This window comes from Callospermophilus lateralis, chromosome 7, assembly GCF_048772815.1.
Source record: "Callospermophilus lateralis isolate mCalLat2 chromosome 7, mCalLat2.hap1, whole genome shotgun sequence".
Taxonomy (NCBI): domain Eukaryota; kingdom Metazoa; phylum Chordata; class Mammalia; order Rodentia; family Sciuridae; genus Callospermophilus; species Callospermophilus lateralis.
The window spans coordinates 101,356,100-101,369,719 of NC_135311.1; the positions used below are offsets into that span (position 1 = coordinate 101,356,100).

General features: G+C 34.9%; 1 protein-coding gene across 3 annotated transcripts in view; it reads left to right on the forward strand.

The window, feature by feature from the left end:
* The window catches only part of Usp24 (ubiquitin specific peptidase 24), a 131,193-nt gene that overhangs the window by 24,266 nt on the left and 93,307 nt on the right, over window positions 1–13,620 (forward strand). For 2 of the 3 annotated variants that reach the window (XM_076860291.2, XM_076860293.2), the window contains exons 2-7: window positions 1,475–1,640; window positions 3,219–3,286; window positions 5,053–5,196; window positions 5,843–5,965; window positions 10,844–10,879; window positions 11,503–11,568. In XM_076860291.2, the coding sequence (XP_076716406.1) occupies window positions 1,475–1,640; window positions 3,219–3,286; window positions 5,053–5,196; window positions 5,843–5,965; window positions 10,844–10,879; window positions 11,503–11,568 (603 nt within the window). The remainder of the gene's footprint in view (window positions 1–1,474; window positions 1,641–3,218; window positions 3,287–5,052; window positions 5,197–5,842; window positions 5,966–10,843; window positions 10,880–11,502; window positions 11,569–13,620) is intronic. The other variant, XM_076860292.2, reaches the window with a different exon arrangement.

Sequence of the window (13,620 nt, forward strand, 5' to 3'; positions counted from 1 at the left end):
CATCATATCATTTCTGCATTCTGTTCATCAAGGCGAGGACATACAGTTCCACTCTAGTTCAGGGACAGGAGAAGTTGGGAGAATGACAAGGTTCTAGAAGAAATAGGAACCAGAAGTATTGCTTGGGCTTTTGGAAAAATAGTTTTGTGTAGGGAACATTGTGCCTGTCAGGAAGCTAAGTCCCAGAGAAGCTGGAGAGAGAAGTATGGGTTGGGCTGTTTAATCCCTGATAGAATATTTTTAAAATTTAAATAATTTAAAATTTGGGTTATGTTAAGAATAAGAGAAACCATTCAGGTGTTGTAGAGTTAACATCAGATTTGTGCTGTATAAAGATTGATTTGGAGAGTAAATATGTGTGTGAGAGAGAACAGGTAGGAAGCTGGTGAAATAATTCAGGCAAAAACTGTAGTAGTGTCGGCTAGATTGTGGAGGTGACTAGAAGCAGATGAATTTGAGAGAAACTTGGGTTTCATCACCAGGTCTTGGGCATGGGGATGGGAATAGAACAGAGTGTTAAGATTGACCCCGTGGTTTCTGGCTATACGCCAGATGAATATGATGCTGTTCACTAGGGTGGAGAATAGGAGAAGTGTATCAGGATTGAGTGGAAGCACATGAATCTGGTTTGGGACACATATTTAATTACAAACAATGCCAATAGGGCTTGCATCTATGGTCTAAAGCCCAGAAGAAAGGTCTGAGCTGGAGCTAGAAATTTATCAGTCATCTGCTGGTGGAAGCAATTGAGATCTAGAGAACAGATGAGATCACCCAGGGATAGATAGAAGAAAAGGCATAGTGCTGAGATTTGAGGACTGAGATATCTAATGTCTAGGAATGAGAAAGTAGGGTGTACCAGAAGAGGAGACCACTAGAAACAGCCATACTCAAGAGTGGAGGAAAATAGGAATGTAGGAGAAGAGAATTCTAGCATTTCAAGAGGAAGGAGTGAGGGTGGGTAGAAGATCAAATTGAGAAGTAAGGAAAGCACTGGAACATGATTATTGGAATTAATGGTGCCAAGTTCAAAAGTGAAGGTAATAGTAGACACAATAGGGCAGTAGGGACTGTAGAATCCAGATTGGAGTGGTGTCAGAAATAAATCATTGGGAGAGGAACATAGCAGGTTAGATACCTCTGGAGAAATTTATCCCCTCAGTGGAAAAAAAGAGGTGAGATTAGGATGGTTGGAGATGAAGGCAGGTTTTGTGTCTTATGAGAAATTGAATGTTTGTGGAAGAAAGAGATCATCTGAGAAAGAGTAGGGAATGCAGAATGGTGAAAATTAAGAATATTTGAGGTATTATTTATTGATTAAGAGATAAAATTTTGAGAAAGAAGGATGAAATTCATACTATTGGTATTAATAGCTACCATGCATTAATCATCTACTCTGTGTTAAATCTAGATTTTTAGAGGAGTTGCTAACTGGTTGGTTTATTTGCTTTTTATCTCAATCCCTTTTTGTCAGAAGAATGATGAAAATGGAAACTGCTCAGGGGAAGGAATTGAATTCCCTACAACAAATTTATATGAACTGGAAAGCCGTGTTCTGACTGATCATTGGTCCATCCCGTACAAGCGAGAAGAATCACTAGGCAAATGCTTATTGGCTTCTACCTACCTAGCAAGACTTGGTAAGCTTTCAAATACCTCAGAAAGGAAATATTTTTCATAGGCAACTGAGTATAATCTTGGCTTTTGTCATGTGTGGTCTTGGACAGATTATTTATTCTCTTAGTCTTTGTTTATCCCCTGTGGAATAAAAAGCTTTAATCAGTTTTCTTCTAGCTCTAGTAGAGTGTAAGATTATTTAAAATATAATTAAAAGCTTTTTATAGAAATTGAAATTAACTTTTTCCACAGAAGCTTGGAGCACTTTGAATTTGGGTTCAATTCAGGTGGTGCTTGTTGTTGTTGTTGTTGTTGTTTTGTTTTTTTAAAGAAAAGAAAGGGTTTAGGGTTTTAACTTAGTGGTAGAGTATTTGCCTAGCCCGTTCAAGATCCTGAGTTCAGTCTCTAGCACTACTAAAAAAAGGAGAGAAAGAAAGAAGAAAGTAATGTTTATTTAACAAACATTTTGTGCTTACTAAGTGCTTGATACTGTCTTAAGTGTTTTACAAAAATGAAGCTAATAGAGTGATAAAATATCACTAGATTAGAAGAAAAGTCTGTACTATAAATCTATTTTTAAAAATTCATATTAATTGTTACAAAATAAAAGGAATAAGGCCACTATCTTAGGATATTTTTTCTTACTAAGAGTGCATAGTAGGGTGTGGTGGCACATGCCTATAATCCCAGCTCCTTAGGAGATGGAGGCAGAGAGGATTGCAAGTTAGAGGCCAGCATAGGCAACTCACCAAGACCCTGTATCAAAATAAAATTTTTAAAAAGGGTTGGGATATGGCTCAGTGATAAAACACTTGCCCAGCATATATGAGGCCCTGGGTTCAATATCCAGTAGCACAAAAAAAAAAAAAAAAAAAAGAAAGAAAGGAAAGTATGTATAGTTTACTACCAGAATTGAATGAGACACATCAAAATGGATTTTTCTGAGTAGATTTAGATTTATTGGGAACAGGCTTTTATGATACACTTAAAATTAGCTTCCCAATAGCAGTATTTATTGGGCACCTTCAGGATCTGGGAAATGTGCTAGGCAGTGGGTCTGAAGAAAAAGAAAAAAGAAAAATTTTTAGCAGTATTCCAGTAATTAATTAAAAAAAAAAACAAAACTTCCGAAGTATACTTTTACAGTGGATTCATTCATTCATTTGGTGTTGATCACTTAAACTGTGAGAATTCTGCTAGACACAGTTCTGTGTATTTTACTATACAGAGTCATTGATTTGTTCTAGGGAAGAATAATGATTTTGGCATTTGATAAATGTTTGTGTTTTTATAAAGCTGTCTAGGGAAGCAATAATGGATAGTAAGTAGCTGCTGTTGTTTTACTAGCTGTTTAATCAGATTATTAAAGTTATTCTGACATGGAAACATAAGATCAACCTTTGGGGTTTTAATTAATATTAAGTCTGTTGCTATGATTATATCTAAGCCCTTTACTCCAGGAGAATGTTTATATTCTACTTTTAATAATTGTTTAAAAACCAAGGTTTCTATGATAAACAGCTCCATGTGTGTGAATTTGAGATTTCTATAGACTACATAAAAATCAAAATAAGGGATATTCTTTTATTTATTTTCCCAAGGTCTTTCCGAGTCTGACGAGAATTGTAAAAGATTTATGGATAGGTGTATGCCTGAAGCATTTAAAAAGGTAAGATAAATTTGGTGATTTGATTTTTTTGCGGGGGGAGGGTAGAGGTTGGTGGGGGAGTAAAGGTTGGAAAGACCTTTAGTTTTAGTTATTTATATGTAAGACCAGTTTATAAATCTTGTTCAACTGAGGAATTCTCCAATAGGAAAAAAATTAACCCTGTATTTGAGGCTTATTGATGATTTAATTTTTTTTTATATCTAATTGTTTATACTTGTCTTTGATTGAATATGACTTTTACTTCCTACAGTTAATTGTTAAAGAATAGATTAAAACTTTACTAGGAAGTGGTATATCTTGGTAAACTAAGGATTATGGCACTTAGATAATATTCATTTAACAAAATATGAGTCACTTTATGCTGCTTATTTTACGAGACATTTGGTGGAGATGTTTTTAAACTACTGAAAGTTTGACTAGGTTAGGTATCTTTCCTGACGAAATGGCATGCATATGGCAGCATCTCTGTCAGAACCAGAGTGATATGCTCCCTTTCTGATCATATCTCTTTGCAGTCCCTTTTAAAATGGGAATAGGTCACAGGAATGCATTTCTAAATGCAGTCTGACTCAGCATGATTCCCATTTCAGAACATGAGTCTTGAATCCTCACAAGAGTAGAGACTATGTCTGTCATAGACCCTGCTATTTTCCCCAGTAGAGGATAACCAAGGGCCTAGCTCATAGATAGAGCTCGGTAGTCATGGTTGAATGAACAAATGAATGAGTCTCTTGATGTTTTGTACTGCTGAATTTTTACATCTGTTTTTGTCCCATATGCAAGTAAGTCAGTAGAACTACAGATGGGTAAAGTTTGTGTTTATCTTAAAACTGAGTGAAACAAATTATCATTTGCAAATGATTATTCTCATCTCAGTTTTGGTATACAGATCTCCCTTGATTCAGGTTTAAAAACTAACAAAATTAATTTCAGGAACAAACGTATCTTCATCTTTGAAAAATAAGAGAAATTTTTAAATTGTCATTTTGGCTGAGATTCTATAAGATCAAGATTTATTTTCATTTTAGGTGGATTTATATATACCAATATGTAGTTTAAAATAATTTAAAAATTGAAGCAATTCTCTTAATAATAATAGCTTTAAAGAGTAGCAGACTATAATGTAACATACTGTGACACATATGCATGAATTTATGGACAAAGAAAATACAAGTTTATTTGCAGTTATGAAAAAAGAAATTATTTTAGTGCAAGAAAAGGACCTTTGGGTTGAGCATCTCCAGAAAACCCTTTATTAGGTCAGTTCACCAGCACATTAACAGTGGTTTAATATTTATAAAATGCTTTCATGTTTGTTATATCTCAGTCCTGGTTATATCTGTTTGAAGAGGGCAGGAATTCTCCCTCATTAAATATGAAAACAGACCCTGAGAGCCCAGGCAAATTTGTTCATGGCAATACAACTAGAAAACAGTGATATCTGGACTTAATGTCAGGTTTTTATTTGGTCTGTACCACTGGACATCCCATAGTAATAATGAAAAATATAGGAGCAAATAAAAATTATCTTTTAAAGAAACTGCTTTCATGTAAGGGCAATAAAATTAAAAAACAAACCTGTGTTGACTTTGAAATAAAGGAACAAGTAGATGGCCTACAGCTGTGGATCCTTTTAAATTGAGTCATGTGCATAAAAGAAAGTATTCTGGTCATAATCTTTTGATTATTTGAAATTGACCTGATAAACTGTAAATTTATTTTCTATTTTCAAGTTAGACTCTAGACTATTCTTTATGTTTTTGTAGCTCCTGACATCAAGTGCTGTTCACAAGTGGGGTACTGAAATTCACGAAGGAATCTACAACATGTTGATGCTATTAATAGAACTGGTTGCAGAGAGAATAAAACAAGATCCAATTCCCATTGGTCTCCTGGGTGTGCTTACAATGGTATAGTATCTCTAGAATGAAGTACTTTATGTTTTGATTTTGTTTAAGATGTTCTTTGGCTTATAATTATCTAATAATGAATAAAAATGATTTTATCATTAAAGATATTAACTTAGCTCTGAGAGTCCTTGTTTTTTATTTTAAAAAAGTAGAGCAATAATTCTGTGTTTAATTTGAAAGAAATGCTTTTCTGTTTTTAATGGAGTTTTGAAAAATTATTTTTCAATGGAGTTTTCAGCTCATAGAATGATTAAATAGTTTCCCCATCCTTTCCCTGACTATGCACATCTTAAATGCATGTGTTTCTGTTTTTTGCTTTCTGACTTTTCCCCCAGCTCATGCCTTCCCCTCCTAACTTCCTCTGTGGCCCAGCTCTGCCTGTGGCAGCCCGAGTGCTTCTGGGACATTGGCACTGCCTTGTTTGGAGTCAGACTTCTCTGTTGTGCACCCCTCCTCCAGTGAACAGGAGCAGGGCAAGGGAGTTACCAACCCAGTGCTCTGCTCCCCTGCACCAGCTATGGTGTGTGCTTTGTTAGTGTTCTTGAAAGTTTCCATTAATGAAGGAATCCAAGACTTACTTCTTTCTAATGCTAATGTGTTGCTATTGAAATAAATAATAACTTTTCTCCATTCTTTTTGAATCTAGGCTTTCAATCCCGATAATGAATACCACTTTAAAAACAGAATGAAAGTGTCACAAAGGAATTGGGCAGAAGTGTTTGGAGAGGGAAATATGTTTGCTATTTCACCTGTGTCTGCTTTCCAAAAGGTAAATATAATTGTGTTTCATAGTTCTTTTTATAGAGAAATACTTGAAAAGTATTTTCTGTGCTGTAAAAATGATAATTTACATGGAAGAATAAAAATAATTATGAAAAATTATAAATATTTCATATAGTTCATAAAATTAAAATTTATTCAGATATTACATGGTTGTTTACTATATCATGAATAATTTTATACATTTAAACTTACATTTGGTAAAGTAGTACTCTATTAGATTATCAGAACTTTTTTTTTAATACTTATTTTTTAGTTGTAGTTGGACACAATACCTTTAGTTTATTGATTTGTATGTGGTGCTGAGGATCAAACCCAGGGCCTCGCACATGTTAGGCAAGCATTCTACTGCTGAGCCATAACCCCAGCCCCCAGAACTTTTTTTTAATTGGTATCCCAGCAGAGATATTTGAGAGACTAAAGCATTTGATGACTTGAAGTAACTAATTATACCTAAAACAATAATGTAGTAGTTAGTCTCATATAAGGCTCTCAAATTTCATAAGCATTAAAGTTTGCTTTTTTAGACCCAGAAGCAGCATTTCTTTTTTATACTGAAAGGTCTGTAGTGTGCCTATAATTTTATACCCACAACAAGTATGTAATCTAAATAGTCCTTTAATTCAAACACTGTTTGATTTTTGAGAAACAGTTTAAAGAAGTTTGTATGTTGATAAGAAACTTGCCTGCTGCTTTAGATTAGAAGCAGGGTTTAGTTCAGTGCCCATTTATTGAACATTTACTGTGTGTCTGGCATTATTCTAGGTTTGGGAGATATAAATATAAACCAGTATATAATATAAAGACAAGATCCTTAGCTGTAATATAGCAGAGAGAATACGAGAACACAAAATTATAATAAAGAGTAGTTGCAATTAGAATAAAATATACTGTGTATAGAATTCAGAGGAGGGAGTGGTTATTGCCACATTGGTGGGTCAGATAATACTCTAGAGAAGAGTTAACAGCTGAGTCTGAGGGCAGTGAATATGGACTTGGGATTTGATATCCATAATAACTCTTTAGGAGTTAGATGCTATTTTTACCCTCCTTCCATATATGTGAAACTAAGATAAAGTTTATATATTTGCTCAAGCCCAATTGCCTGGTCATAAGAAGAACTCATGCAACCCAGCTCCAGAGTTGGCTTTCTTTAACTGTACTGACTCCCAAAAATATTGTAGTCTCTTCTCTTCAAGTTTGATGTAAGGATTAAATGACAAATGGATATAGAAACACTGAACCTAATGGTTCCTCATAGTAAGTACTCAGCAGAGGTTCCTTCTTCCCTTTAGCTCCCATGTGCCACAACCTGAGAACAGAAAAATTCAATCTTATATTCTTCTTATTACCACAGAAAAATTCTCTCTCCTACCAAGGTCCTAGATCCCCTGTCCTCTTGCCTTCTAAACTATTTTGCTCCTTAGCTTTTCTGTTCCTTGTTATCCTCAATCTTTTCCTCACTATTGGATCATTCCCATGTATGCAATATGCTCTGATCTTTAAATATTCTGCCCTTAATAGCATAGCCTCAGCATGATTCTCTGCTCCCCTTTACATCCATAACTCTAAAAGAATCTAGGGTGTGTCCCCCCCCCAGTCATTCTTTCATTGGTTACCCTAAATTTTTAATTTATTCACTAAATAATACTTAAAACTCAGTATATGTGCATAAAGACTTTAGCATGTTTCCCAAGATAACTTCCTGTCATCTATTGTTCTTCCCTAGGTGTATTTTGAAATCTTTTCTTTCTCTTTGATGTTTGTCAATTTGATTTTTATGCAATTGACTGACATATTGTTTTTGTTTGCATTCATTGGGCTTCTTAATTTAAGGATTAGTATCTTGCATCAATTCTATTAATTTCTCAACCATCTTCTGTTAAAATATTGCCTCTTTCCCATTAGTCTCTATTTCTCTGGAGCTTTAATTTGACTGTATCATTCTGTGCTATATTTGTGATCAGTTTTTTTCCTAGATCCATAGCCCAGGTTATTGCTTTTTTTAAAAAAATGTATTTAATCTATTTAACTTATTCATTTATTTATTTCAGTTCCTATATTTTTATTTATATAAATTCTATTGGTTCTTTTTGACTGTTGAGTCACTTTTCATTTTACCATGTTCTTGACTCATTTTCAACCTGCAGTTTGTTTAATGCTTAGAATATTTTGTGTCTAATATCTAAAGATCTTGTTCTGACTTTTACTCACTTGTTCTGTGTGTGTAGATATACTGTTACTTATTTGTTTTTCTGTAAACTTGTGTTTCTTAGAATTTAATCTGGGGGGGATTTTTTTGAGGCTTGAGTTAAAAGCTCTTTTCCTCCAAAAAGGATTTACATGTACTTCTTCCAGCTGCCTGGAAGCACTACAGTCTGGGTCTACTTTAGAAAACATTTTTGTTTTCATCAAACACAGACTTATAGACTTCTCAAATTATATATAGTAAGGTTTTTCAGATGACAGATTCAGTGGGAATTTGAGCAGCAAAGCCATATGAGGGCACTTCTGTGGTTACAGATTCTTGAATTTTGTTCTCCTCTCCAATCAGTCCCAAAGTCAAGAGTAGGCAGGCTTCCTTGCTTTTTTTCTGCAGGTGTTTCTTTTCATCTTACATTGTGGATATGGCCCTCTAGGTTCTAGCTTTAGATGACAATCCTGAGTCTCCCTGCCGCCACCTTGGCTGTCCTATTTCTCATGAAGTTGGAAGTTCAGATCACCAGATTTCCCCAGATACCTGTGGAATGAAAGCTGGTTTCAATGAGAGTCTGACCTCACAGGATTCCTGCTTTCTCCTTGTTTTAACTTCCCAGCTATCTGTTGTCAAACTAGCAAATGTTTTAAAAGATTATTTCTTTAAGCCAGGTATAGTGGTGCACACCTGCAATTCCAGCTACTCAGGAAGTAAAGGCAGGAGGCTCACAATTTCAAGGTCAATATGGGCAACTTAATAAAATCCTGTCTCAAAATAAAATTTATATTTAAAGAAGAAAAGAGTTGGGAATGTAGTTCAGTGGTAGAATAATTGCCTAGCATGCACAAAGTCCTAGGTTTAATCCCCAATATTGAAGGGAAGAAAATTTTAATGTTTTTATCCAGTGGTGTTATTTTCAGTTGGAGAGCTTGTTAGAGTAACCAGATTTAAGTCCCCATTAATTCTTCAGAGCTTTCCATCTTCTTTTCCCACATCCACTGAAGTCATTCCTCCAGGTTTTGAGATTGGGAGGAATCTTCTCAACCCCACACACAACGTTGGTCACAGTTCTTCCTTCTTGACTGTTTTTCTTCTGTGACATTCCAATCTCTTGCTTTTCTGCCTGCCCATAAGCCACATTGCCTTTGTTTGTTCCTTTCCCACTATCTGGCTTTGACCCAGACCTTCCTGTCTTCCTTCACTACACTTCCTCTAAGAAGTGTCTTCCATTTTCATGGATTTAAATGTCGTCTCTGTGTTGGTGGTTCTCTAACTTATATCTGTCAGAGCCAAACCTCCTCTCTGAGCACACCAGATTTGAGTCAACCATCTCCTCTTCTTGGTTGCCACACACAGAGATCTCAAATTTAGTGTGCCTAAGTGGAACTTCATTTTGTCTCCCAAACTCAGTAAACAACATCGTCATTTACATCCATGTCCAAGCCAAAAACACAGGAGTTGGCCATGATTCATCCCTTTTTTCTTACTCCCCATGTCTAAACCATAAACAAGTTCTTTATCTCTATTATAATTCCAGTGATTTCTCCCCCAACTTCTGTAGGGTCCTGTTCCACACAACACCATATACTGTCTAGTCACAGCACTGTTCTTCCACCTGGTTTTGTCTGCTTCTTGTTCTTCCATTATGTTCTGAACAGAACTGTAAGAGTAATCTTCTTAAAATAAAACATTCTCTTCAGTCCCTCTCCTTATGATCAGAGCTTGCAAGTTTCTGCATGATCTGGCCTTTGCTTTTGTCTACAGCTTTATCTTTGCTGCTTCCCCTGGCTCATTGTGTCCCAGGTGGGAGAGTTTTCTCTTGGTTTTTCAAACACAGTAGTCTTTTCTTCCTTTCCACACCAAAATCTTTGCCATTTCAGACTTTCTGTCTGGACTGTTCTTTAAATGGCCACATCTATGTCATTCTTGAGGTTCCAACCTCATAGAGGTCTTTTATAATCACTACCCTGAATAGAGTAGGTTAGTTTGGTTTTTCAGTGGAGGACCTTTTGTTTTCCCTTTTATAAGACTTAACACAATCCCAATTATCTTCTATAAGTAGATTTTCTTTTTTTGTTGACCCTACTAGAATATGCACTCAATGAAAGCAGGTATTGCATCTCTGCTTAGTTACTTGGTTCTGTATACAGCACCTAGAAATGTAAACAGGGAAGGGAAAGAAAAGGAGAAGAAAGCTTGCTTAAGGGTATTAATGATTCAATTGGGACTAAAATTTTAATCTCTTGATTCCTGATTATTTATTCTTTGGGTAAATAATTAATTCTTAATTTCTAAATTATAACTTTCTTATTAGAGAATTTAAGTCATCATATTTTTTGGAGAGCTTACCCAGCTGATCTTGGGCATTCTGCTGTTATGTATAATGAATTAGAATAAATAAATAAATTTTAAAAAATCTGACCTTGGCTTCCCAAAACACATGAATGTGTTTATGGATAAATGCTCCACATTGTGGCAATTCTATCAAATTCAGACTTAGACACTTTAAAAATTTTATATAGTAATTTGAAAAGAAACCAATGGACAAATTTTCAAAGTATTTTTCAGATTTTAATGATTTTTCCTCTGACTTCATTTAGAAAAGAAATACAAGGGTTAATGTGGAAGCTTTTATGTTAGCATTTCAATTTTTCTTTTCTTTTCTTATAGGAACCTCATGGATGGGTTGTGGATTTGGTAAATAAGGTATACAACTTTTATTAATATGATTGTGTTAGCTTTTGTTGCAGTACCCATGAAAAACAACAGAGAGAAATAGAGAAAAAGGAAGGGAAGGGTTGCAGATATGATATAGTCCATGCTCCCCTCCCAGGACCCTATTCCCTCTATAGGTTATTCAGTCATGAATTCATCAGTGGATTAGTCCATTGATGCGGTCAGAGCCCTCACAATCCAATAATTTCCCCAAAGCCCCACCTCTGAACATTGCTTCACTGGGGACCAATGAAGAGATTTTGGACATTTCAGATCCAAACAAGAGCAGTGGTCATATATTTTATTTCCCATTTTCTAATGAAATTTTCCAATTGCAATATTTTAAGCAAATGACAGCTACAAAGAATAATGTTTTCCCAAAGGGATATGTTTTGTAGTTTCTTCTTTTTGTATGTACAGTGTATACAAGGAACCTCAGCTTTTGGACTTACATGTCTTCGGCAGTATCTATAGGGGAATTTGAGTTACTTTTGTCATAACTCTTAAGACCAGTAGTGTAGAGCACAGCGAAAGTAAAATATTAGCCTTAGTTCCTACCTTAAATTATTAACATGTAGTGTTTCAAAGTTAATTTGTGCCTGTTTTCTTGTCAGTTTGGAGAATTAGGTGGCTTTGCAGCAATCCAAGCCAAACTCCATTCAGAAGACATAGAACTTGGGGTGAGTTAAACTATGTGTGCGCTCAGTGTGCACCTTTACTTTATTTGGGTTGGTATACGACCAGGGGCACTGTCTGTTAAAAGTTAATCCTGAGAGGAGCAAATTCCATGGTTCTGATAACCAAAGAAATATAGTCATAACCAAATTTACATGTAGGCCCTTTGTGTTTTTTACCTCACTATTTCCCCTTTGCCTATGGCATTTTTCTCTCAATTTGTGATTGTTACATGAAATTATCTTGCTGTTTAATAGGTGCTATATGTGGCAATATATATGTGCATAACAATTTTGTGGCTGCTAAATGATCATATGAATCAGAATTTATTTCATAGGATTAAGTACAAATAAAAATATTTTAGCAAGGTTGTTCAGGCTTTTTGGTGTTACAGAAACTTAACAGATAACAGTATACCATAACATAGGAACTTCACATGATCCCTCATGTGCAGTACCATTAGTTTTTCATGTCAACTTTATTTTCTTAAAGAATTTCACTTTATAGTAAGAGAATAATTTTTCACAGACTGCTGACCTCAATGCAGCTAAGAACCTTTTATTCTAGTTAATCATTCAGTTATTTGTCACGGATAAAACCCCGTGCTAGCTACCATAATTTGATCAATGTAGAAAATGATGTAGTAAAGTAATATACCTGAATGTTACATATTGTGCTTAGAGTAGCCGTTATTTCTGTGGAATCATGACTCATTGACTTCTCTGATCCTTCTTTGCATGAGAGTGTAACATTGGTCAGGAAAGAGACTTGACAGTGTGATAGTAGACTGACCCTTTCATGCCACCCATGTTTATCTTTAAAAATGAGATATCTGCCAGATCATTAACTGTCCAGGGAACCTCTTCTGCCTGTCCTGGGAGTTACTTAAGCTGTTGGACTCTCATTTTGATCCCCATTGAATATATCAAGTATATTGGAAAGGAGTTTATTGACATGGAAAATAATAGGTAATGATTTTAAAAACAGAAAAATCTCTTTAGGGAACAGGCTTTTTATTTAGTTTGCTTCTCAAGAACTGGTCTTTTGGGACATTGGGAAATATAACAAATTAAGTTTATTTCTGGAAAATGTTTAAACAATTAGTAATTTTCTGTAGATTCAATTTATTTAAAAACACATCAAAACCAGAGCAGGTCCAAATTTCTACTGTACCTGAATGAAAATTGTTTAAGGATGGATACTTAGGATTATGGCTTTATCCTTCATTGTTGTTGAGTGTTGTGATAATTCCAAAAATTTCCCTTTAGGTCAGATGTTTTTCAGAACAGTTGTATTGTTGACTACAGTTGATGTAGAATTTTATTGTCTAGCTGGTATGGAAAAGATGGTTAAACTCAGGCACCAAAGAGATCCAAAGGTTGAAATTCTCATTTTAATAAACAAGTATAATTAAAATTCATGGTAAATATCAGATTTCTGACCAATTAAGAAGGTGGCTGTGTCCCAGAATAAATCTAGGCCATATTATAACATGAGTGCAAATCACATTTTTTTAATTTGGCAAATACTGGGGGAAAAAATTATCACTCAGAATCCCACCAGTTTAAAATGGGTGTACAAAGCAAGAAATTAAAGTTGCCTGTCCTTCCACACCATTGTCCCCCCTACACACACCTATCCATCTTCTGGGTAATGATTACCCATTTAATATATAATCTTTCTGACCTTTTCTTAAATTATATAAATCTACATGTGTTGTTTCTTTCTCATTAAAATTAAATTGGGCCAGCTTGGTGCCACATGCATGTAATCCCAGTGATTCAGGAAGCTGAGGCAGAAGGATCAAAAATTCGAGGCCAGCCTCTGCAATTTAGTCCTCCAAAACTTAGCAAGCTCTGTCTCAAAATTAGAAAAATAAAAAGGACTAGGGATGGCTCAGTGATAAAGTTCCTGTGGTTTCAATCCCCCCAAACAAAACAACAACAACAAAAAGTAAAATAATAAAAAACTAAATTGAAATCATATTATACCTACTCGTATATTTTATTTCTCATTTAGCATTATATCATGGAGATCATTCTAGGTTAGTAACATCA